At 36.7% G+C, this 27,733-nt stretch overlaps 1 protein-coding gene across 6 annotated transcripts in view; it reads left to right on the top strand.

Annotated features, from left to right (window-relative positions):
• KIAA1328 (KIAA1328 ortholog) overlaps positions 1-27,733 on the top strand; it is a 323,127-nt gene that overhangs the window by 172,543 nt on the left and 122,851 nt on the right. For all 6 annotated transcript variants that reach the window (XM_059140330.1, XM_059140329.1, XM_059140334.1 and 3 more), the window contains one exon: positions 25,744-26,417. In XM_059140330.1, coding sequence (XP_058996313.1) covers positions 25,744-26,417 — 674 coding nt within the window. The remainder of the gene's footprint in view (positions 1-25,743; positions 26,418-27,733) is intronic.

Below are 27,733 nucleotides of genomic sequence, written 5' to 3'. Positions count from 1 at the left end.
ACTGAGCCACCCAGGCGCCCCCAATATGTCTTTCAAAGCCACTGTTTCTATGTTAATTTTCTGTATGGATGATGTATCCATTCATACAAGTGGGATGTTAAATTACCCTACCCTTATTGTATTACTGTCTGTTACTTTATGTTTCGTAATCGCTCCTTTATGTATTTGGGTGCTCCCATGTTGGGTGCATAAATATTTACAATTGTTGTGTCTCATTGGATTGTTCCCTTTATGGTTAGGTAGTGTTTTTCTCTTGTTATAATCTTTGTTTTAAAATTATTTTGTCCCATATAGGTATTGCTACCCTGGCTTTCTTTAACTGTCATTTGCATGATAAATGCTTTTCCATCCCTTCACTTTCAGTTTGCATATGTCTTTGGGTCTGAAATGAGGTTTTTACAGGAAGGATATAGTTAGGTCGTCCATTTTGTTACCTGTGTCTTTTGATTGAAGCATTTTTTCCACTTAGACTCAAAGTAATTATTTTTTTTTTTTTTTTTTTTAAAGATTTTATTTATTTATTTGACAGAGAGAGATCACAAGTAGGCAGAGAGAGAGAGAGAGAGAGAAGGAAGCAGGCTCCCTGCTGAGCAGAGAGCCCGATGCGGGACTCGATCCCAGGACCCTGAGATCATGACCCGAGCCGAAGGCAGCGGCTTAACCCACTGAGCCACCCAGGCGCCCTCAAAGTAATTATTAATAGATATGTACATATTACCATTTTGTTACTTGTTTTATAGTTCTCTGTTCCTTTCTTATCTTGCTTCTCTAACGGTTTGCTGGCTTTCTTTAGTAATGTGCTTGAATTCCTTTCTCTCTATTTTTTGCCTATTACTGGTTTTTTGTTTTTTGTTTTTTTTTTTCTCTTTCAAGCTTTAAAGAATATTTTGGGAGGTTTTTTCCTTCAAATTTTATTTTATTGATTTTCAGTGTTCCAAAATTCATTGTTTATGAACCACACCCAGTGCTCCATGCAATATGTGCCCCCCACAATACCCACCACTAGGCTTACCCTACACCCCACCTGTTACCCCCCCTAAAACCCTCAATTTGTCTCTCAGGGTCCACAGTCTCTCATGGTTTGTCTCCCCCTCTGATTTCCCCCCATCTCACTTCTCTCCATCTCCCAATGTCCTCTGTGTGGATTGTATTACTTGTTTTTGATCTGTTATTACCATTAGGTTTATATATAATATCTTAGGTATATAGCAGTCTGTATTAAGTTGGTTGCTTAAGTTTGAACCCATTGTAGAAGCACAAAATTTTTACTACTCTCCTCCCCCCATTTTAGGTAAATGGTGTCATACTTTACATCCTTTTACTTTGTGAATCCCTTGACCAGTTCTTGTAAACATACTTGATTTTACTGCTTTTGTGTTTCCTACCTTTTTTATTCTTGCTTATGGTCTTTCCACACGAAGAATCCCCTTTAACATTTCATGTAGGGCTGTCTCAGTGGTAATGAATTCCTTTAACTTTTGTTTCTGTGGGGAACTGTTTATCTCTCCTATTCTGAATGATAGCCAGAATTAAGTATTTTCGGTTAGAGTATTATCGGTTGCAGGTGTTTGTTTTTTTCAGGTTTCTGTTTTGTTTTGTTTTGTTTTCTTCAGTACTTTGAATATATTATGCCACTCACTCTTGGCTTGCAAAGTTTCTGTTGAAAAATCAGCTGAAAGCCTTGTACATAACTATTTTCTTTTCTCTTTTAAAATTCTCTCTTCATCACTACTTTTGCCATTTTAATTAGTATGTGCCTTTGTGTAGACCTCTTGGATTTATTTTTATGGGGGCTCTCTGTGCCTCTTTGATCTGGATTTCTGCTTCCTTCGCCAGAATCAGGAAGTTTTCAACTATACTTTCTTCAAATATATTTTCTACCCCTTTTCTCTCTGTTTTTAGGATTTTTAGGATCCTTATAATGTGAATGTTCCTATAGTGCCCTGCAGTGCAATATCCCTTGTTCACCAGAACCTGGTACTTTAGGAGCATCTCCTATGTGTGTTATGTGCACCATGTTGTTGTGGCTGAGTACATTTGCCTTCAGTCTGCTCATCTGCAGTGGCTTTCTTTGTCTGTTATGGACAGGGATTGGTCGCTGTGTTGTTAAGGGGCCAGGCGTGGGCTGCTTTGGGCATGGGTTGGTTCAGACCAGGAGTTTGCCAGAGCTATGCTCACACCAAACTTCAGGATGCAGGTGGGCCTGCAGTCAGACCAGTTGTCTCCTCCCAGCCCTCTGTTAGGGCTCAGTTAAACTGGTATGTATATTTATCTTTACTCTCCCTGGGGTTGAAGTCACATCGGGTGGTGGTGGTTCCTGGGTGGTTCTGGTTCCTGTTGGGTCTGCTTTAACACTGCCATGCTTCTGGTACTGCCTGGCTAGACTACTGCTAAGGTTGTGTTGGATGAAGTGGATATGCAGGTGTGGGGTGCCCCGGATTAGCAGGGAGAACATACTCTATATTCACTGACAATTCCATAGTAACTAGAATGGTACTTTATACAATACTTTATAATCTGCTTACTGCCTCTATGGATTTGCCTGTTGTAGACACTTTGTATAAATGGGATCACATAATAAATAGTCATTTGTATTTTTGTTTTTGTTTTTGTTTTTTTCTTTAGCATCATGTTGTTTTGAGGTCTTTATTTTGTTTTGTTTTGTTTTGTTTTATAGATAGAGAGAAAGCACGTGAGCAGGGAGGAAAGGGGCAGAGAGAGAATCTTAAGCAGTCTCCACACGTGGTACACAGCCCCAAATGGGGCTTGATCTCACAACTCTGAGATCATGATCTGAGCCAAAGTCAGGAGTCAAAAGTTTAACCAACTTAGCTATCTAAGTGTCCATTAGTGTCATTATTTTGAGGTCCGTCCATATTGTAGCATGATCAATTGTTTGTTCCTTTTGGTGGCTGAATACTATTCCATTTTATAGATATGCCACTTTTTATTTCACACTTCACCAGTTAATAGATACTTAGATGGTTTCTAGTTTGGGGTTTTAGGAATAATGATGCTGTAAACATTTGCATATAATTGTTTGTGTGGAGATATATTTTCATTTCTCTTGGATGCATACCTAGGAAAGAAATTGCTGGGTATTATGGTAATTTTATGTTTAATTTTTGAAGAAGTTGCTGAACATTTTCCAAAATGACCGAATCATTTTACATTTTCAACAGTAGTACATGGGAATTCTAGTTTCTCCAAATTATCGTTGTCTCTGTTTTTTATTATTGCCTTTTTAACAGGTGTGAAGTGCTTTCTCCTTTCAATTTTAAATGCTAATCACTTTAAGTTCCCTAATGATTAATGATGCTGAGCAGCTTTTCATGTGGTTATCATCATTGTATATTCTTCATTCATTAAATGTCTGTATCTTTTGCCCAGTTATTGACCCATTTTTAAATTGGGTTCTTTTTCTTCTTATTATTGAATTATAAGAGTTCTTTGTATACTCTGAATACAGGTTCCTGAATCAGAAGAATGATTTGCATATATTTTCTGCCAGTCTGTAGCTTATTTTTTATTTTTTAATGGTATCTTTTGAAGTGTAGAAGATACTAATTTAGATGAACTAAAATTCATCAGTATTTTTTTATCAATTGTACTTTTCATATTATATCTGAAAAATCTTTATGTAACCCAAAAATCACAAAAACTTTCTTCTTGTTTTCCTCTAGGTGTTTTATAGAATTTTAGTAATTTTAGTTTTTACATTTAGTCTTTGATTTATCTTTTGTGTGATATAAATAAGGGTCTTAATTCCTTTTTTTCCCCCTTTGGCATGTGGATATCTAAGAATCCTAGCACCTTTTTTTGCTGCAAGAACTATCGTTACCCCCATTGAACAGTCCTGGCACTTAGTCAAATACCAGATGATCATGAATGTCTGACTATATCTTTTTAAGTTTCTAAATCAAAAACTGTAAGTTCTCCAACTTTGTAGTTGTTTCTCGGAATTGTTTTGGTTATTGTGGGTCCCTTGAACTTTTATATAAATTTTAGGTTTGTCTTGTCACTTTCTCCAGAAAAGCCTGCTCAGATTTTGAGAGGGATTGCATTGAATCTTAGTCTAATGGGGGAGAATTGCCATTAATAAAACTGAATTCTTCAAATCGTTATCATGAAATGACCCTCTTCATTTCTAGTAATATATTTGGCTCAAAGTATGATATTAGTATAACTACTTCAGTTCTCTTATGTTTATTATTTGCATGGTGATTCTTTTTCCTTCTTTTTACTTTCAAGCTATTTAAGTATGAATCTAAAGTATGGCTGTATGGGACAGCATTGCTATTTTATCTAGTTTGACAGTCTTTGCCTTTTAGTTGGAAAGGTTAATCCAGGGATGCCTTGGGTGGCTCAGTCGGTTAAATGTGTGCCTACAGCTCAAGTCATGATCCCAGGGTCCTGGGATTAAGTTCCACATTGGGCTCCTTGCTCAGCAGGGAGCCTTCTTTTTCCTCTGGCTGCTGCTTCACCTGCTTTTGCTTTCTCTTTCTCAACAAATAAATAAAATCTTTTTTTTAAAAAAAGGATTAATCCATTTGCATTAAATATAATTGTGATATTGGATTTTTGTTCCACTTTGCCCTTTAATTTTCTGTATGTCTCTTATTGGACTTACAATAAGTGAGGAAGTGAATTCTGCCGACTATGTAAGAGAGGACCCCTAGCCTCATTTCATGATGGCCAACACTTTAATTTCAGCCTTGTAAGATCCTGAGCAATGGACCCAGTTACTGAAACCTGAGATAGTAAATTCATGTTGTTTTAAGTTTCTAAGTTTGCGATACATTGTTGCATAGCATTAGAAAACTAATATGTTACTTTTGTCAAGAGACTATTGATCACTTAAGTATGTGAGTCCATTTCTGGACTCTATCCTTTTCTATTTATCTCTTCCTCTAACTCTAATGCAGGGAAATAATGTCTTCATTATACAGCTTTATAATATTCTGAAATTAGACAATGTTAAGTCCTTTAACTGTACTTTGTCTTCGAAATTATTTTTGCTATTCTAGTCCATTGAATTTTCATATAGATTTCAGATTAAGCTTGTCAACTTCTACTGAAGAATATAATGGGATTTCATTGAAACTATAAATCAATTTGGTGGAAACTGACATCTTAGCCATATTGAGTCCTTTGATCCATGGTCACAGTATCTCTCCATATATTCAGGTCTTTTTCAATTTCTCTCAGTAGTACTTTTTAATTTTCATTGTACAGTTATGCACATATTTTGCTAAATTTATCTCATATTTCATGTTTGGGGATTCTATTGTAAATAGTATTTTTATTTCAATTTCTAATTTTTCTTTACTGATATAAAAAATACAAATCTTCTGGAACTTGTGATGGGATTTTGTCTCAATAAACCATCATAAATTGAGAATATTTTAAGTCAAAAATGCATTTGATACACCTAACCTATCAAACATCATATCTTAGCCAAGCCAATGTGCTCAGAACACTTATATTAGCCTACAAGTAGGCAAATTTATCTAACACAAAACCTATTTTATAATCAAATGTTGAATATCTCATGTAGTTGATTGAATACTGTACTGAAAGTGACAAACACTATTGCTGTATGGGTACAGAATGATTGTAGGTATATCGGTTGTTTTCCCTCATTGTCATGTGGTTGGCTAAGAGTTGTGGCTTGCTGCCACTGCCCAGCATTATAAGAAAATATTTTTACTGCATATCCCTAGCCCAGAAAAGCATTGAAATTCAAAATTTGAAGTACACTTTCTACTGAATGTATATCACTTTTCCACCATCCTGAGTCAAAAGAATCATGGATTGAATTATCATAAATTAGGAGCTGTCTGTATTGTCTTTATATCCTGTGACATTGCTAAACTTAATAAGTAGTTTTGATATTCCGAGTTCCTTATTTCTTTATTCCTATATATATGATCATGTTGTCATGTATAGAATGGCAGTTTTATAGCTCAGTTTCCAAATTTTGTGCCATTTATTTATTTATTTTCCTTATTGTACTGGCTAGGACCTCCAATATAATGCTGAAGAGATTTGCTGAGAGTGGACATCATTGTCTTTTTCCCAATTTCATATAGGATGCATTGAACCTTTCACCATTAAATCTGATGTTCAGGGGCACCTAAGTGGTTCAGTCGGTTAAGCAACTGCCTTCAGCTCAGGTCATAATCCCAGGGTCCTGGGATTGAATTCTACATCCGGCTCCTTGCTCAGCAGGGAGACTGCTTCTCTCTCTGCCTCTGTCTGCCTGTGCTCGCTCGCTCTCTGACAAATAAGTAAATAAAATCTTTATAAATCAATCAATCAATCAATCAGTCTGATGTTCATTACAGGTTTTGCATAAACACCCTTTATCCACTTGAGAAATCTTCCAATTTGTAATTTGCTGACTGGTTGTTGAGTTTTTGCCAAATGCTTATTTTGCTTCTATCAATGTGACCATATAATTATATTTTATTCTGGTAAGACAGTGCATTACACACATTGACATTCAATTGTTAGACAAACTTACTTTTCTGGGATAAACCCCATTTGGTCATTTTATATTTTTATAAATTTTTATTAAAATTGTTACTTATTGCTGTGTTTAACTTGCTATACTATTTTATTAAGAATTTTTGCCCCCATGTTTATGAAGGTTATTGGTTTGTAGTTTTCTTAGAATATCTTCGGTTTTTATATCAGGGTAATGTTAGCATTTTATTACACATAAAATAAGTTGTAAGTACCCCTCTTTCATGAAAAAATCTCTGTAGTTGGTACTATTTTTACTTAAGTGTTTTAGAGAATTCATCAGTGAAGCCATCTGAGCCTTAAGTTATCTCCATGGGAAATTTTTAATTAAAAATTCAATTTGTTTAATTGATATGAAGCTATTAATGTGTTCTCTTTTGTCTTGATCCATTTTGATAATTTGCATTTTTCAAGTAATTTGTTTATCTAGATTATTAAATTTATTAACATAAAGTATTTATAATATTTTTTATTGTCTTTCTAGTGACTAGGATATGTAATGGAGTCTCTTTTATTCTTGATGTTGACATTTTTTCTCCCTCAATTGAGCTAAAGTTTAATCTTTTCTAAGAATGTTTTTGTTTTCATTATTTCTCTATTTGTCTATGTTATACTTTATTCATTTCTGCCTTAATCTTTTTTATTTCTGTTATTATTTCTTTGGGTTTGGTATGCTTTCTTTTCTTATTTTTTTTTTTAAGATTATTTATTTATTTATTTATTTGACAGACAATGATCACAAGTAGGCAGAGAGGCAGGCAGAGAGAGAGGGAGAAGCAGGCTCACTGCTGAGCAGAGAGCCTGATATGGGGCTCGATCCCAGAACCCTGCGATCATGACCTGAGCCAAAGGCAGAGGCTTTAACCCACTGAGTCATCAAGCGCCCCTGGACCACATCTTCTTTATCCATTTGTCTGTTGGAGGGCATCTTGGTTCTTTCCACAGTTTGGCAACTGTGGCCATTGCTGTTGTGAACATTGGGATAAAGGTAGCCCTTCATTTCACTACATCTGTATCTTGGGGTAAATACCCAGTAGTACAGTTTCAGGGTCATAGGGCAGCCCAGCAGGGAGTCTGCTTCTCCCTGCTCCTCTGCTCCTCCACCCCCACTTGTGCTCTCTCTCATGCTTTTAAATAAATAAATAAAATCTTTTTTTTTTTAAGATTTTATTTGTTTATTTGAGAGAGAGTGAGTCCATGCACACGAGCAGGGGGAGGAACAGAGAGGGAGAGAAGTGAAGGGGGAAAGAATCTCAAGCAGACTCCCCACAGAGTGGGGAGCTCGATCTCACAACCCTGAGATTATGACCTCAGTTGAAACCAAGAATAGGCACTTAACTGACTAAGCCACCCAGACACCCCTCAAGGTCTATTTCTAAACTGTTTTAGAGTGATTCTAGTTTAACCTTTACTCTAGAGGTAATTTTTCCACGTGCCTAAGATGTGACCCTTTTGTAATCTATCTTGAATGTTCATCGTATTCAATGAAATCTCTCTTCTGTGGCTTGTATGACCTCCCTGTCTTAAACTTTCTGAGTTGTTCTTTTTGGAGCTTTCCTGTAATTCTTCCTACCCTGGAGTTCCTCATAAGCTTTCATCCTTATATGTATTCATCCTTATGTCCGTATATGTACAGCCAAAGAACCAAGGAGACCCTTTTGGTGTCGTCCCTTGGATACTTAGTCCTTCAGATTCTACCTATTTCAGCCTCCTTCAACTCCAGTCTCTGACTTCTTGACTCAGTTGAGAATGTTGGACTCTATTTGTGTTCTTCCTCCTATCTGCTACCATTCAGAAGTTACCTTCACACAGAAAGTTTATGTTATTGTAAGATTTACTGTATTTTCTTCTTTTCTTTCAGATGTCACAATCTCTGCTACCGCTTTTCCTACATTTTGTCAGTTTTTCTTTAAGATTGGGACTTAATTTTTGATCCTCTTACTCCCTCAGGACTAAAAGCAAAATCTGTCAGACTTATTTTTTTGGTCACATTCATTTTTAATAAATGTTTTCAGAAGGCAACTGAATTACTTTTAATTGAAAGTCTTATTATTCTCTCTTTGAAAGTAAGATGCTTGTTTTGTCTGTTGAGCATGTTGGATTTTGGCTTTTGGCTGTTGAGCATGTTTTGTCCTGTTTTCAGCAGTCATACCATTATGTGCTGTAGGTGTGGTTTTCTTTATATTTAATCTCCTTTGGATTCATACTACTTCTTAAATTTGTGCCTTGATAACAGTTTTGAAAATTTTTTTATCTCTTCAGATATTACTTCTTTCTTATTCCCTCTTTTCCCTTCTTCTAGTATTGTATTTATTTTAGGCTTTTTTCTCATGTTGCACACATTCTTGTATACATTTCCATCCTTTTGTATCCATGTCTTCAAGTTGGTCTAGATATTTTCTTCTGGCTTTTATTCCAATTCACTAATTGTCCCCTCAGATATCTCTAACCTGCTATTAAGTTTTTAACTCTATGTATTATATTTTCAGTCCTAAAATTTCCGTTTCATTTTTCTTCTAGTTTATAGTTCTCTGCAGTATTCTCCATGATATTTAATTTCTTAGTTGTAAATAATAGTTACTTTGAAGTCCATATTTGATAATGCCAACATAAATCTCTTGTGGTTCTATTTCTTTTGTCTTTTTTTCTCTTGTAAATTTGTTATTTTTATCATTTTGTATCCTTCCTTATTTTTTATTGAATGTCAGACAGCATCTCTGAAAATATTATTTATAATATATGTCTCTAGTGTTATCCTTCTCCAGTGAGAATTTGCTTTTTCTTCTTGTAGGCAGTTAGCCTTGATTCAAATTACCTTAACCCAATCTGGGACTGAGTAGATTTTGAAGTTCAACATCAGTATGTGCATGGGCTTTTCTATTTCTATTTTATTTTTACTACTAGCTTTTCAGGGTCTCAATGGAAAGCCTGGGTTTTTTGACAGGACCTCTTTCTTGGCAGGTTCTGAAATCCAAATTTTGTTTCCAGTCCTGTGAGACTGCTTACAGCTCTTCTCAGCTTCTCAGCTAGCATCCTAATTTAGAATGTCTTGAACCAAAAAGTGACAACTAATGTCAAACTATCTTTTCTTGTTTACCTTCAATCTGGGATCCTGGCCTCTTCATGTCCTCACTACCTTGGTAACACATCAGTGCTTTCAAACAGATTTTTTAAAACAGTCTGTCCTCATAGTTATTCATGAAGGGATGTTGACTGAAATAAACTAATCCACAATGGATTTTGCTCAACCTCTTTGAGAATTTGAAGGTATTAGACCCTGAAGAAATTCTATAGAGTATTTAATCGACAAATTGTAGAAAGTTTGTTGGTACCTTCCTTCTACTGTAGTTCCTTTTTATGCCTTGGCTAGGCATCCATCCTCTACCTAGTCCCCATACTTTCCAAAGATCATTCAATATAATGTATAGATCTGAACACTTTCTAGTTTTAATTATATTATTTCAATTAATTTTTCAGGTGTTTTCATCTGTGACAGGACTTCCTTCTTCCTTTGTCTTTTTCTGTCTCCCCATATAAACTTCATGTCTTGATTACTTCTGGTACTGAGTAGATTATCTTGCATTTTATTATTTTATTTCCTTCCAACTACCCACCATTTGGCTCATTGATCATCTCCTGTATTAGGTGGGTATAGAAAACTTAAAGTGAAACTTCTTTAACGTGACATTTACACCATTTATACTCTTGTCATCTACCGATATTTTGGCTTCATCCACTCCCCATACCCCTGCCCACCATGCTCTGGACTACTTAGACTTTACCATACATACTCATCTTCATAATCCTTGTTTTTCTACTCATATCTTCCCCTCTGCCTGAAATGTGTTATCCTACCACACTGCACACCCTCACACATACCTTTATCATTAATAAACTCCATTCTGTCCTCCAAAATGTAGTTGAAATATCTTCTCTACTATGAAAACTTCCCAATTTCCCTTTCCCCCACTAGAGGCAAATCTAATCTCACTAATACTCTGCTCTTCAACTCTTTGCATATGAGACCCATTTTTAAAAAATATTTTATTTATTTATTTGACAGAGAGAGATCACAAGTAGATGGAGAGGCAGGCAGAGAGAGAGAGAGAGGGAAGCAGGCTTCCTGCTGAGCAGAGAACCCAATCCGGGACTTGATCCCAGGACCCTGAGATCATGACCTGAGCCGAAGGCAGTGGCTTAACCCACTGAGCCACCCAGGCGCCCCTGAGACCCATTTTTTTAAGAAATTTTTTTTAAAGAGAGAGAGCACAAGTTTGAAGAGGGTGGGGGCAGAGGGAGATAAAGACTCTTAAGGAGGCTTCACATCCAGCATGGAGCCTGATGCCGTGCTCGATCTCATGACTCTGAGATCATGACCTAAGCCAAAATCAGGAGTCAGACACTCAACCAACTGAGCTACCCAGGCACCCCTGCACATCACTCTTTATAGATCTTATCAAATAAAATGTTTTCTCCCTTAGCCAAAATTTGAGGGTCATGAAGGTTTTCATTTTCTTTATTGAGCTTTGTATTCCTGTCACCTAGCATAATAACTGCCAGATTCCTATGCTACTTGCTCACCCCATGGTGGGACCTGTACTTTGGGTAAATTGCAGAACAAGAGGAGGATAATAATACTGAATCTGTTTACCCATGGTATTTTATTTATATTTATGCTTCCATTACATGGCTAGACAGTTACCCAAGACTTGGCTTTTAGCTGCACAAGTTTTACCCGTTCCTATGTATCTTACATTTCATGACTTTATTTAAAAATTAATAATTCCTCCCCCAAACACCTAGCATCCTAACCCTTTCTTTGTACATTTAGCACCTGAGTGGCACCCAAAAGCAGGGAACAGAAGAGAAGCTTATTTTAAATATTTTTTAAAATAGTTTTAGGATTGCATTTGGGAGTATTTTTTACACATTGGATGACACCATTAACTGAAAAAGGATTTGGGGGGAAACACAATTAACTTTACATTTTGAAAACCCTGTTTATCCAAAATTTCTGTAATTTCTTTATTCTGAACTTAATGTTGTCTGTCATAAAATATGCCTGCCTTGTTTATGATATGAAAGTCAATTATGTTAACACTGATTTTTTAAAAATTAACTCAAAGTAGGAATCCTGACACTGTTGCCTTTTATTTCAGGTATTACATCTCATAACCTATTTGCCTATTCCTAATCTAGGTTGATATAGTACACAAGTTTTTTAGTCCCTCAGTGTAGTTTCTTATTTTAAAACCTTTATATGGAGCATTCTAGAAAATAATATAATGATCTGCTTTAAGTTTAAATTCTCATCTCAGAAGCATACAGTGCCCTTATCATTTACTGTTTCACAGATTCAAACTAAATAGGCATTGAAACCCCTGAAAGATGTAAGTTGGAATTTTCCCTGAATTTATGGAATTTTATATTAAGCTTTAAACACTGAGAAAAAGTACTTGTAAAAAAAAGTAAGTGGCTCCTGAAAAAAAACAAAACACATTTTGCCATAAATTACCATCAAGTTCCTTAGTATACATGTTAAGCCGTTTAGCTTAACTTGGTACTCTTGCTTCCTGTTTATTGGTTCTCTCAACAAATGTTCATTACTTTAAGTATCTTTTATTTATAAAGACCAGTGTCATTGAAATATGAAATTGAAAGTAACATTGCCCCTCTTCTGAAGTTCTGCACAGTATGCACTGGAGTAGGGCCAAACTATATGCAAAAAAAACATTATTTATTAAGCACCTACTATCTCTTACAGGGGTACAACAATAAACAAAAGTAATGGTATCTTTTGAGATCTCCACCCTGAAAGAGTTTGTAGTTTTCATAGGAAAATAGGGAAACTTAGAGATGTGAAAACCTAACAGTTAACTAGTATGGAGCAGGATGAAATAAATACAACAATAAGGGAATGAGCAGAATACTGTGGTGCCTCCTGGGGAAGGCACAACCAAGCTGAGCTGGGAGATGGGGAAACCACAGTGGAAGGAGGTGATGCTAAACCAGCCTTGAAGCTGAAAGACCCCCCCATTGTTAACTAATTAACTGCTCTTTTGTTGTGTAAAAGTACCCCTCCTCCCCTTGCAATGAAAAGACCCTTCCCCCAGGGTTGAATTCAATGTAACTGCTCTTTTGCCTTTCTGTAACCGCTTGGCTTTTAGGGCATGACACTTGACTCCTGTTTGAACAAGATACCCTCTCCTAATAGCCGGGGCATGGTCACGTAGGCAAGGGGGCTGCATGGTCCCGTAGGTCACGTAGACAGGGGGCTGCATAGTCAGGTAGGCAGGATGTCTTTCTGCTGAGTAATAAGGTCAAACTTCCCCTCTTTGTTTCCCTTTCCCGCCTTTCTCTTCGCGCGAGGGGGTCTTCCAGGGCCAATCCACTAACACCAAGTATGCCTTTTTTCAAATGTTCAAATTGTCAGCCAATCGGCCCCGTCCCATCCGGGACTTGTTTGTACCTGTCTATAAAAATCCTGCACCACCCCAGCCAGGTGTGCTCAGCTAGCAGGAGCTGCTGACCACCCGCAGGCGCCTGCGTAACAATAAAGAACCTCTTGCTGATTGCATCCAGTGGCAGTGATGGATTCTTGGGTAAGGGGATCCGCGGGTCTTTCAAAGCAAGAGTAGCATTTTAAAGGCTAGCAAACAAAGCAGGGCATTTGAGCACAGGGAAATTGTATAAAATTTATTAATTTCTAAATGAACTTTCTTCTCTTAATTTTTTACAGTACACTAAACTAGCTAATAAACAATGTCCTGAATTTTTTTTAAGACTTTATTTATTAGAAAGAGAGAGCTTGAGTGGGAGGGACACAGGGAGAGGGAGAGAGAATCTCCAACAGACAAACACACTCAGTGTGGAGCCCAGCTCAGGGCTCAATCTCAGGATCCTGACATCATGACTTGAGCTGAAACCAAGTCTAAGGCTTAACTGACTGCAGGCACCCTGCAATGTCCTAAATTTTGAAAACTCAGGACTTGGCTCTATATATGTAAAGGACTAAGATTTCTAAAAGCTCTTGGAGTTCTCAAGAAAGGGCTAACCCTTAAGGGTGACCATCTTAAATCTCTTTGGTTTGGTAGTTCTTTGTGCTTTCAGAAATGTTTCTCATTAGTTCTTTGATATATCTGTGTTCAGCAACCTCCTATATGGGGGCGAGGGGAGGGCATAGAAGACTCTAATCTTTAGTAAAAGGACTGTGATTCATTTCAGGAAATCTTGATATAATAAACAGCAGCCTGGTTTTCACTCCCTCCTGTTTAAGTGCTCTTTTTCGGGAGAGGTTTTTTTTGTTTTGTTTTGTTTTGTTTTTTTTACTATCTAGTTTTAAAAATACAATACAGATACTTTTTCCACCTCAGCCAACAACATGAATGCATTCCATGACCTCCCCTTCAGGGACAGTTGGTTATGTTCAAATGGTGTTAACTTTATGTTTTCCAGAAAACATACTAAGAATTCTTTGTTAGGATTTACCTTCATTCAACACAAATTAATCTTGTTTGCTTCCTTTAGAAAGAACTACATTGAAACATCTGCCAATGCTCACTTCTTGTTTCTGTTTTTTAGTCTGAAGGTCACTGGAGTTAGGAGAGGGCAGTGAACAGATCAGGGAGAGCTCTGTTCAAGGCCCTGGGATATACTCATAAGCACAGGATACACTCTACAAATGTAAAGCCAAGGAGGGCGTGTGGGCATATTGGTGTAAACTCTTAAGAATCATGTTCTGCCTCGATTCTAAGTACAGTTGACTTTATTATCCAATGTTTTATTTTCATTTTTATGCCTATGAAGCTTATCCTCACCACTTCTAATTTATCTTTTTTTCATTTTCTCTATAAGATTATTTCACCTTCTTTCTGATCTTCATTAAATTAAAACTAGCCCTGTACATCTGTTCCTTTTGGTAGCTGTAGAAAACTTTTGTATAAAGCTGCTTTTTTTTTTCTTTTAGCAATGACAATCATATATGTAAAAGCAATTTGAATCAGTACCACTGTTGTGTATTTCTGTGATGTATGCTTGTGCCATCCTATCAAAATATTTAAATTTCATCAAAGTATTGGGATTATCCTCACCACTATACATTTGCCTTATTCAATCTTCATTTGTATCTCTTTCAGATTTAGTGATCAGATTAGATTAGTTAAGATACCGATTTAAGTTTTTTAGTGTGAATCACGTAAGAAAGTTGTTAAAAAAACAGAATTTGCTAGGGGAAATAGAACCAAAGAGCTTTCAGTAATTTTGCAGTAACTCTCTTCATTGATAGCTTAACATTTATTGATTTGTGTGATTTTTCATCTAACCCTTTTTTTTTTTTTTTCATTCATCTCCTTGGGGGTATAACAAGCCAATCACTGAATTTTTTTAGCTCTTAAAGATAGCCTAAGCTATAGAGATCACCAAACCCAACCCCCTATTTTACAAATGTCTAAACTGCCTAAGAGATGTAAAGTAACTTGCCAAGTGCGGTGGGGGGAGGGGCGGGGAATGGACACACTCTTAAGTGGCAGAACTAGAATTCTAATCAAGGTCTTTTGACCTCAACTCAAGTATACTGTCAATTATTCCACACACAGTATACTGTCAATTATTCATTCTTACAGCAAATTAACACATTCCAACTTTCAGGAAATATAGTAATGATTAAAGATTATGAGGGTTAGTCTTTTCTGAGTCTGATAGTTACTATTAGAAACGTTGGCGCATTTATGGAGTACATATCCTAAAAGTTGGTATGGCATTTGGTATCCGTTGCCGTGTTCTGTCATCTGTACATTACCATGTGTCTGTATTCTCTTAAATCTCATAATTATTGACTTTAATGTCTTTTTAGATTCAATAATCCTAGGTTGTACCACAATCCCTATGGGAACTAGAATAAGTTATTAGAGCCTTGCAAATCCATTTGACTGCCGCATTCTGTTATTTTTCTCTTCCATTGATAGCCTACAGCTTCAGCTGTTGAGCAGCAGAGAGGCTTAAACCTCTAGGGCCCATTAGATTTAACTTGTTTACTGCATTGATATCTATATGTTAAATGACAAGAGAGTTCAGGTTATTGAATAATTTAAAATTCAGCTCTAATTGGTGTCATATGACCTGGAAAAGGCCATGGATGATGCCAAGAGCATGCTGTGAATTTCTTATAAATAATTCATAAATTAGATGATTCATTTGCCTGGATGTCTTCCTAAATGCAAAAGTTTGTAAGTTATAACTGATGATATAACACCTGTAAGTATTTAGTTCATAACGCTGGAAGGTAATCTACCTTGATGATCTTCTTGCAAAATCTGCCAGTATAGGAGAGTTAATTGCACTGGGGAGAATGAACATTTATTTGGGATGAGATTTTGGCAAACCATACAGTGCAGCTGTTGCATTACATAGCTTCTGTCAGCTTGACAACTGGTCCATGTAAGTCTAACTTTAAAAATGCAGCATGTCATTCTATGCCTTATTTCACATTAATTCCAAATGTTCTGGGAAATGCAATGACCTGTCCCACACACAGTAATTTAGGTTTAGAAATATTTAATATAGGTTTTGAATTTCTGACTTCTCAATGAAGGGCACGGGGGAAATTTTGAAGTTATAAAATTGAGATTTCATTCTTAAGGGCTATCTGTGGGAATGTGAGGATTGTTAATAGGGTGCTTTTCAAGATAGTACATTAGTGAAAAAAGAGATAGTACATTGGTGTTTGCCATCAGAGACATGAATATCATCAATAGATCAATAGTATTTATTAGTATGTTAAGCACTAATTCTGTGGCTAACAATTCATAAATGCATTATAAATAATCACTTCCTATTGTGAAGAGTAAATAACTACCTGTTGCAAGAAAGAATTACCAGTTTAATTCAACTCTTTTCTTATGGATTCAGAGCAGAGACATTGGCTAGGCCTGTAAAAATGATTTGCAAAAACTTTAAAAAAATCACTATTTACTTGTTGATTGTACTTTACAAAGCAATACTGCAGGTGTTATTGTGTTTTTTAACATGTGAGAACACAGGAAAGCCTTGTATCACCTTAGGAATAGTACGTGACTGTGCGTGTTCATGTATATGCTTACACACACGTGTGTGCATGTGTACGTATATACAAGAGCACATCATACTGTGTTTTGAGATATCTGCGTTTCCTATGAAGTCTTTTCTAAAATGTCACATAAAAAATAAATTTAAAAAAATTTCATATTTTAAGAAGGTATCTTAAAGATTCAGAAAATCCTCTTCCAACTCAGAAATTTACTAATTTCTACTCTCAGAAAATTCTTCATTGTGTCCAAGCTAAGTCTCTCACATTTTTTAAAACCTATACTTTTCTCACATTTTGTTTGTCTCGTGTTCCATATATTATTTTTATGTTGTCATTAGCATGTATCTACCCAAGTTAGACAACACTGTACTCCAAATATGTCATAAGCCAAAAATGCCTCAGTTTCTCTTCATCTTTCTTTTGTGCTCTGGATCCCATAGGTATCCCATCAAAGACTTTACCGGCTTTTCTGGTGACGCTTCTAGAATCTCAACATATAGTCACAGTTTGTGGTACCTTTTATATAATACAAACCCTAACATGCTACCATTTGAACTCAGCTTTTTTATTTGTTGTGATCTACAGATCATTTTCCTGTCTAAACTTATTTTTTCCATTTTTTTTCCTGCCTCGGTATATTCTTCTGTATACTTTTCTGCTGAATAACATTCTTTTCATCTCTGATTAAGCACTCCATTCAACTCATTTCCATCACAGAGTGATAGCCCACACTTTTGTAGGGGTTGGGTTGGGTTTGGTGATCTCTACAGCTTAGGCTATCTTTTTTTTTTTTTAATAATTTTTTTATTTTTTATAGACATATATTTTTATCCCCAGGGGTACAGGTCTGTGAATCGCCAGATTTACACACTTCACAGCACTCACCAAAGCACATACCCTCCCCAATGTCCATAACCCCACCCCCCTTCTCCCAACCCCCCTCCCCCCAGCAACCCTCAGTTTGTTTTGTGAGATTAAGAGTCACTTATGGTTTGTCTCCCTCCCAATCCCATCTTGTTTCATTGATTCTTCTCCTATCCACTTAAGCCCCCATGTTGCATCACCACTTCCTCATATCAGGGAGATCATATGATAGTTGTCTTTCTCCGCTTGACTTATTTCGCTAAGCATGATACGCTCTAGTTCCATCCATGTTGTCGCAAATGGCAAGATTTCATTTCTTTTGATGGCTGCATAGTATTCCATTGTGTATATATACCACATCTTCTTGATCCATTCATCTGTTGATGGACATCTAGGTTCTTTCCATAGTTTGGCTATTGTGGACATTGCTGCTATAAACATTCGGGTGCATGTGTCCCTTTGGATCACTACGTTTGTATCTTTAGGGCAAATACCCAGTAGTGCAATTGCTGGGCTATCTTTAAGAGCTAAAAAAATTCAGTGATTGGCTTGTTATACCCCCAAGGAGATGAATGGGGGAAAAAAGGGGGTTATATGAAAAATCACACAAATCAATAAATGTTAAGCTATCAATGAAGAGAGTTACTGCAAAATTACTGAAAGCTCTTTGGTTCTATTTCCCCTAGCAAATTCTGTTTTTTTAACAACTTTCTTACGTGATTCACACTAAAAAACTTAAATCGGTATCTTAACTAATCTAATCTGATCACTAAATCTGAAAGAGATACAAATGAAGATTGAATAAGGCAAATGTATAGTGGTGAGGATAATCCCAATACTTTGATGAAATTTAAATATTTTGATAGGATGGCACAAGCATACATCACAGAAATACACAACAGTGGTACTGATTCAAATTGCTTTTACATATATGATTGTCATTGCTAAAAGAAAAAAAAGCAGCTTTATACAAAAGTTTGTGATAGTGCATCACAAATCATATTGTTCAGTGTGCTTAATAGGTTTTAAGCATATCTAAGCATATTCATAGAGTCCTTTATTTGGAGGAGCACTCAGTGTAATCATCAGGTTTAATTGGCAAACTATAGCAGGCCAAATCCAGTCTCATGAGTTAAGTAAGAATAGTTTTTAACTTTTTTAATGGTTGGGGAGAAAAGAATATTTTATGAAACGAGAAAATTACCTTGAAATTCAAATATCAATGTCCATAAATAAGGTTATACTGAACCAGTCATTCATTTATGTATTATCTCTTACTTTTACACCACAAAAGTGGAACTGAGTAGTTATGACAAAAACCATACAGCCTGCAAAGTCTAAAATGTTTGTCATCTATCCCTTCACAGAAGAAGTTGGCTAATGTTTGCTGTAGAGCTATGAAAATGAACAAGTTACAGCCACATGCCATATTGTGTATAAAGAAGTCAGACACAGAATAATATTTTTCATATTATTCCATTTATATTTTAAAAATAAACAGGTATGGACTTTCAAGCAGGGAAGTATTCAACAGAGAATTTATTCCCATAAAAGTCATAAAATAGTCATTCCCTTGGACAGGAGAGAGAGAGAGCAGTGATTGTGCTGTGCCATCAGGGGTCTTCTGCAAATAGACAACATTCTGTATCTCAGTTGTTGGTTACATGGATAGACATTGTCTTGTGATTATTCACTGAGATGGTTATATTGGTTTAGTGCACTTTTCTGTGTTTATTGTATTTCATATTAAAGAAGTTTTTTAAAAAGCTACATCATGGAGGGGTGCCTGGATGGCTTAGTTGGTTGGGCGGCTGACTTTTGGTTTCCACTCCAGTCATGATCATGGGGTCATGGGATCAAGCCCCTAGGTGTGGCTCCATGCTAAGCAGGGAGTCTGTCCCTCTCCCTCCTCCTCTGTGCCTTACACTCTGACACTCCCCTGCATGCTCTAGCTCTCTCTCTCTCATATAAATAAATAAAATCATGTTAAGAAAAAAAAAATGCTACATCATGGAGTAATGGAAGACTAAAGATCTGGAGCTAGATGTATTCCCACTTATCACATATAGTGTTGATGTGATCTTGGCAAAGTTGTATCAATTGAATTTCATCTTTTTTTCATCTGCAAATTGGCAACTATAATAACTATCTTACAGAGTTGTTAAGAATTACAGGTTGGGGGTACCTGGGTGAGTTAAAGCCTCTGCCTTCGGCTCAGGTCATGATCTCAGGATCCTGGGACCGAGCCCCACATCGGGCTCTCTGCTCAGCTGGGAGCCTGCTTCCCCCTCTCTCTCTGCCTGCCTCTCTGCCTACTTGTGATCTCTCTCTGTCAAATAAATAAATAAAACCTTTAAAAAAAATTACAGGTTGAATATGTAAAATGTTTAGCATAGTACACAGTAAACTCTGAGTTAAGAATGGCCAAAGTGACAGGGTTTTCTGGGAGTATGTTATGCATTCAGTGACCAGTGGAGGTAAACATTTAGAGCCAAGTTTTCTCATGAGAATTTGCAGAAAGTTGTCTTCCCTAACCTTCGTTTTTCATTTTGCATCTCAGTTCTTTAAAGATTATTTTGAATTATAGGGGCACCTGTGTGGCTCAGTCGGCTAAGCTTCTGCCTTTGGCTCAGGTCATGATCTCAGGGTTCTAAGATCATGTCCCACATCAGGCTCCCTGCTCAGTTGGGAGTCTGCTTCTCCGTCTTCCTCTTCCTCCTACCGCTGTTCATGCTCTGCTCTCACTCTCTCTTGCTCACTGAAATGAATAAAATCTTTTTAAAAATTTAAAAATTAAAAAGTAAAAACTATTTTGAATAATTGAAAGGTATTGGTTTCACCAAGCATTTAATAAAAAAGATATCTTAATGGGTAATAAGCATATGTTAAATACTATCATTACATATCAGGAAAATGCAAAATAAAATCATAGTGAGATTTCACTACACACCAGATTGGCTTAAAGTAAAAGCATACTATCAATGTGGGCAGCTCTTTCTGCCCACAGGCCTATCCCTGTGCTTTAATAAAACCACTCTTTTTGGACCTAAAAAAAAAAAAAAAGTGTTAGTGTGAATGTGAAACAACTGGGATTCTTTAGTGTGCTGATGCAGATAGATGTAAAATAGAATGACCTCTCTGGAAGACTTATTGGCTATTTCTAATAAATTCAACCACATGTCCTACCCTATGCCCAAGAGAAATAAATACATGTTTCTAGAAAAAAGACTCGTATAAAGGGGCATCTGGGTGGCTCAGTTTGTTAAGCTTATGACTCCTGATTTCTGCTCAGATCATGATCTCACAGTCATGAGATCAAGCACCGCATTGGGCTCCGTGCTGGGCATGCAGCCTGCTTAGGGTTATCTCTCTTCCTCTGCCTCTGCCCCTCTCCCCTTAAAAAAAAAAAAAAGACTTGTATAAGAGATTGCTAGCAACTTTATTCATAGTAGCCCTAAACTAGGAGCAACCTAATCCAATAAGAGAATGAATAAACGAATTTTGCTATATTCATACAATGAAATACTATGTAGCAATAGAAAAGAATTATATATTAATACAGATAACAACATGAAGGAAGTTCAACATTATGTTGAGCTTAAGAAGCAAGCCACAGGGGTGCCTGGAGGGCTCAGTCAGTTGAGTGTCTGACTCTTGATTTCAGCTTGGATCATGATCTCATGGTTGGTGAGACTGAGTCCCTCGTTGAGCTCTGCACTCAGCTCAGAGTCTGCTTAGGATTCTCTCTCTCCTCTTCCTCTGCCCTCCCCATGCTCTGCCACTCACTCATGCTCACTCTCATAAATGAATAAATAAAGTCTTAAAAAAATAAGTCAGCCACAAAAGAGTAGCATACATTATGATTCCATATATGAGGCTAAAATAGGCAAAACTGATCTGTGGTCATAGAACTGAGAATAATGGTTACCTCTGGAAATGTAAAGATGTTGGTTTGAAGGAAAGGAAAAGTGAATTGGAGGAAATTGGAGGGGAAGACAAACCATGAGAGACTGTGGACTTTGAGAAACAAACTGAATGTTTTGTGGGGGGGATAGGTGAGTCTAGTGGTGGGTATTAAGGAGGGCACGTATTGCATGGAGCACTGGGTGTGGTACATAAACAATGAATTTTGGAACACTGAAAAAAAAGATGTTGGATTGACTAGAAAGGGCACAAGGAACTTTTTGGGGTAATGATTACATGGATATATGCAAATGTAAAAATTTATCAAGCTGTACACATAATATGTGCATTTAGTATATGTAAATTATGCCTCCATTAAAAAAAAAATCTATTGGTTCCTAAATTAGTGTTATATATCTGAAAAATTCATATCAAACCCATATGCCAGAGACAGCAGTTTGGGATTTGTTAGTTTAAGCCTTCTTTACAAGAAGTTACATTTGTAAACATCTCATAGAAAGCATAGAGCAGCAAACTCCAGAAAGAAAAACACATCTGTTTCATTCTGGCCCATTGTGACTTCCATGTGTCCCAGAGGCAATATTTGTCTCTAATAAAATAATTTAATTTCTTATATTCAAATTCTAACAGGCAGTTTTCTCTTTCTTCTCTCTTCCTCTTCCTTAGTAGCACATAATACAGCCTAATCATGGATTCTGGTTTTCATTTCTAATTTTCTGTGACCCATAACCCAACTTGACTTTATCTACTTGATCTGATACAGTTAGCCCCTAGTCACTATGTGTACGCCCAGTGCTATATGTCCCGAGGTGTAAATATAGCCCCTGACCTCAAGAATCATTGAGGCAGAGAAGTCCATGATAACAACAGTAGTAATAATTATAATAGGAAACATGGTTTGAATACTGACTTTAGGTTAGGCAGTATCCAAAGCGCTTTACATGAATTACCTCATCTAGTATCACAACAACCCTAAGAGGCAGTGCAAGATATCAGGGTAAGACTGACATCTTTTGTATGAGGACAGAGATGAAGAACCTCTCTGTTATCTCAAGCATTTCAACTCCGGCCCAACCTGCGATCCTCACCACAGCAAAATAAAGCTGGATAACAGAACTCATTCTTTTTTTTTTCCCCCCCAAACTCATTCTTTTTAGAGGTAATCTGCTGTACCTACACCTGTCTCTTGGAGATCTTACCTGACCCCCCCAACCACCACACACACACCCCATAATGTTCTCCTTGAAAAAAGTTAGGGTAAATGTAAGAGGTGTTTTTTTTTTTTTCCTTTTTGTAAAATAGTACCCTTATAAATTGGCACCTTTACTCACTGCTTGTCTGACCACCATGTTCAGTTTTGAGGTAGAAGCTGTCTTTAATCCCTGTTTTACTGGTGAGAAAACTGAGGGTCAGGCAAGTTGAATAATGTGCTTTGTTTGTTTTGAATTGCTGTGTAACAAATTACTACAAATTTACTGGTTTACTACACACACACATTTATTATCTCACAGTTTCTGTGGGTCATGAGTCAGGCACAGGTTAGTTGGGGCCTCTGCTCAGGGTCATAGAAAACTGCAGTCAAGGTGACAGTTGGGCTGTGTTCTCATCTGGAGCTCTAGGTCCCCTCAACTAACGTGGCTGCTGGCAGAATTTAGTTCTTGCATCTGCATGAGAGATGCACCATTTTTGCATCTTTTTACTGGCTGTTAGGTGGAAACTGCCTTCTGCTCCAGAAGTCATTGCCACATGACCCCCTTCATTGGTCCTCCCACATCATGTTAGCTTATTTCTTCAAGCCCACTCTCTGACATTAGGGAGGGCACCAGACCCTTTTTTAAAGGACTCCTTAATTAGGTCTGGCCCATATAAGGTAATCTCCTTTTTGTTAATTCAAAATCAGCTGAAGAGGAGAAGCCCTAGTTAAATCTGTAACATCCCTTTGGCCATTTACTGTAGCATAATAATGGGATTCATATCTCATCATGTTCACAAAGTCTACCCACACTCAAGGGGAGGAGATAATACAAGGTGGGTAAATCACGAGGTCAGGAATTTTGGAGACCGTCTTAGAATCCTGCCTACCAACATGCACAGTCACCTATCAGCTAATTGGCAAAGCAGTATTCTCTTTAAGCGGAGTATTTATCAAAATCATTATGTTGAACTGCCTCAAAAACAAAAAAAAAGTTAACTACCAAAAAAAATTTTAATATTCCAAATACCTGACATTTATGAATAATTTAATAATTAGTACCATTAACAGAAGTATCAGCTATGTCAATACCTAAAAATGCACATATGTAAGGAACAAAAATAAGACGATAAAATAATGCATATGTGCCATTGTTATGTTGCTAATACATGAATTAGGAAATATATGATAATGTTAAATAGCTGATTTAAGTTTCCGGGCCTTTAAAATATTTACCTGTCATTTTAAAAATATAATGATTGTCTAAAAAGATAGCTTACCAAACAAAATAGCAGATGATAAATGTTAAATATTGTTTTGACAGTAAGTGCTACAGAAGTTCAGAGCAGGGGAGATTAATGTGGACTAGAATTTCCCTTTAGTTGTAAAATAAGGTTAACTTTTTTATGAGGTAGTTTATCATAAATTTTGCCCTAGGACTAGTTTCTTTTCTGGAGCTTGCAACCTATTCAGTGTCATCTGCTCAGTGTAAAGGATTACGTGGCCCAGAAGTGGTGGCTCATTCTCAGTTGAATAGAACTCCTTTAGTATTGCTGTAGAAACTCAAAATCTTCCAAGTCATTGTAATATCAGAAGATAGGAAACATGGTGTTCCTGTGTATCTGTTGACGCTTTTTTTTTTTTAATTTTATTTATTTATTTGACAGAGATCACAACTAGGCAGAGAGGCAGCCAGAGAGAGAAAGGGGGAAGCAGGCTCCCCACTGAGCAGAGAGCCCGATGTGGGGCTCAATCCCAGGACCCTGGGACCATGACCTGAAGGCAGAGGCTTTAACCCACTGAGCCACCCAGATACCCCTGTTGATCCTTTTTACCAGTCAGTTCATCATTTTCAACTATTGCAAAGTTAATTGGCAGGATTTTTTTCTACCTTCTGCTAGGGATCGCAATTATTCATTTATTCCATGTCTCCAGAATAAGATAAGCATCTCAACTATTTATGAGTTCTAATTTTAAAAAGAGGTTGTGGTAGACTGAATAATGCCCCCCCCCCCGCCAATATACCCATGTCCTAATTCCTGGAACCCATGAATGTCTCTTTATATGACACAAGGGATTTTATATGACAAGAGACTTTATAGATGTGATTAAGTTAATGATCTTGAGATTAGGAAAGTATCCAGGATTATCTGGGTGAGCCCCATGTTATCAACAATCCAATAAGAGAGACAAAGGAGGAATCAGATGCCCCCACGATACAGATCAGTGGTTCTCAAAGTATGATCCCAGGCGAACAGCATCAGTATCATCTGGCAACTGGCTAAACATGCAGCTTCTCCAGCTCTGCTCCAGACTTCCTGAATGCGAAACTCTGGGGATGAAGCCCAGCAGTTCACATTTAACAGTTCCTCCAGGTGATTCTGATACATGCTAATGTTTGAGAATCACTGGTATAAACTAAGTTTTGCTCTCCCTGATAGAACAGGCCTGAGGCTAAAATACTGGGAAAGCTCACTCTATTGGCCTGCCAAAGGTAATTTGCAACTACTTCCTTCCTGCATGAGTTGTATCAGGCTATAATCACTTGGACAGCTTAATTGAAAAATCACTTATGTTTATAGCTGAAATTAAATATGTTTTGTATTTAAATAACTGCTTTTGATTAGAATCATATTTTTGGGGAAGTGCTTCATTTTATTTGTGTGCTGTAAATATATTCATAAAAACTCGTCAAATTTCTAGCGGTAACTAACATCCTATTCAGTATAAGATGAAATGTTTTTTATCAAATTTCACTGTGTGTAATGGACAGAGTGTATTAGAAGGGGTATTTAAGGTGGCTGAGTAGATTTCTTCGCTTAGTATTTGAAAGTAAACATTGTAAGACATTAACATTTAATGTTTTTGCCTCTTCTCAAAGTTGATTTTATGTAACCCCCATCATTTGCAACTCCTGTTGTCTTGCTTAAGCAGCAAATAGCAACACTTTCTTTTTCTCATCCTTATGGATTTACTGAAATATAGATTGTTTGAAAATGGTTTTAGCTTTGTGGCGCATGTCTGTTCAGCTATGTGAATATGATTGTTTTTTATTTAAAAGGACAAAACAACAACTCTGTTTTGTTAAACATATATCATTGATTTCTGAAAAGCCAAAAGAACCCATTTCACTGTGCTCTTATCTGACAAATGATCTTTCGGTTCCCTTTAGGCATCCAATAGGAAAAGCACTCTTCAGTCTTCAGCTATGGAACTAGATGGTTCCTACTTGAGTGTAGCCAAATCACAAACCTGCTATCAAACCAAGCAGAGGCCTAAGTCTACAAACCAGGACTCCGCTTCAGAAGCCCTTCTGGATTTTAGGAATAATTCTTTGAAACCAGCAGACTTTCATTATCCCGAAACAGACCTAGACAGGGTGCCGTCAGAGACCAGAACATGTGATTATGGATCCCCAGGGAGAAAACTAGCAGATGCAGTCCCTACAGAGAAGGTTCCACTAGCGGAATTAAAGATGAAAGAATGCCAAACCCTGAAGCCTATTCCATCCAGTCAGTGTTGTGGTCATAGACTTTCTGAAAACTCAGATCCTATTCCTGAAAGCCATCCTACACACATAGCCCCTCAATATTCCAGAACACATCCAGAATCATGCAGTTATTGTGGGCTTTCCTGGACATCCCGGATGCATGGTCAAGGGACACAGCAGTCTAGTGAAACTGATGTCAAAAAGCAACTCTCAGAAAATAGAAGGCACCAACTTATGCTTCAGAAAATGGAGCTGGAAATTGAAAAAGAGCGCCTTCAGCATCTGCTGACCCAGCAGGAGACAAAACTTCTCCTAAAACAGCAGCAGCTTCATCAGTCTCGACTGGATTATAATTGGTAAGTCTTGCTTATTCTTTGAGCAGTGTCTATAGCTTGGAAAACATGGTATAAAGTTACTATTGTGCTACTGTAACACTTGCGAAGGAACAGAGGTTTCTCAGGGGCATGGCTTGCTCAAGATGCATACTTACTAGGACAACTAAATAAGTTCCACTACCTGCTTTGGAAGACTTGGAAGATTACCTTGTCTTCCAGAATGTTAGCTTAAAATATCTACTTCTTAGTGGTCCATTGTCATTTTTACTGGACGCCAAAGAGAATATATTTTTTTAAAGGATATGATTGTATAAAAACCCTTTGTTGTTTGTGGTCATTATAGGGAATATTGGGCATTAAGTAAAAAATTGAGACTTCAGGATATGGAATCAAATTGTGAAGCAGAGTGATTGACTATTACCATTCCATATTTATGTCTATCCACCATAATATAAAATATAACAAATGATAGGAACCTTTTCATTTCAGCCTTTTCTCATCATGAAGCATAACCTATTTGATAACCAATTCCTCTAACTTTACCCACATTTAAACTCTTCCTCCCTTAAGGATTCTTCCCTAAGAATAATGTTTCAAAAACTAAATTGGTATTTTGAGATTATATAGCTCAGCATAGTTTTCCATGCCGCATCATAAAGTTGGCCATCTTAATTTATTCAAGCAAAATTATTAATAAACAGACATAGTTATATTTTAAACACAATGCTTTATTATGTTATTTAACATATTTGACATATTCCACCAGTGGAGTTAAAGATGAAAGAATGTTAAAATAACATATTTTAAACATGATATGTCATTTATGTCTTTAAAAAATAAATTACAAGTTGTCATAGGGAAGGGCTTGTATAAGTATAGATAGATAGATATAGATATATAGATATGGAGATATATATATCCCTGTCATTTCCTTCTTGATCAAGCTATTTCCCCATTTGTACACACTCATACATGCTATATAGACACACTTAGTATGAATGTCATTTTCTTTTACTTCTTAATTTTCTCTCACTTAAAAATTCTGCCTAATATTTTTTAGATTCTAATTTCTTTGAGAGCTCATCTTGACATTTTTCCATTGGTGTAATACTTTCTTGGAACCGGAAATGCTCTTCCTCTTTCTCTTCATTCGTGGTCAGACAGTTCTACTCTTCATTGTCAAAAGCTGGGGGCTTTTAATGTAACTGAAAATGCAGGCTCTTATAACAAGATTGTCACCAAACGCCCAAGGTTGCTTCAGTTTTATGACCCCAGTCTCTAATCCTCCAGTTAATGTGTAGTCTCTCCTAAGAATGTTATTTAGCAAACATTATGGA

The sequence above is a fragment of the Mustela lutreola genome, chromosome 11 (assembly GCF_030435805.1).
Source record: "Mustela lutreola isolate mMusLut2 chromosome 11, mMusLut2.pri, whole genome shotgun sequence".
Lineage (NCBI taxonomy): Eukaryota > Metazoa > Chordata > Mammalia > Carnivora > Mustelidae > Mustela > Mustela lutreola.
Note: the sequence above shows the minus strand (reverse complement) of the source record. Positions and strands in the feature narration are given on the sequence as shown.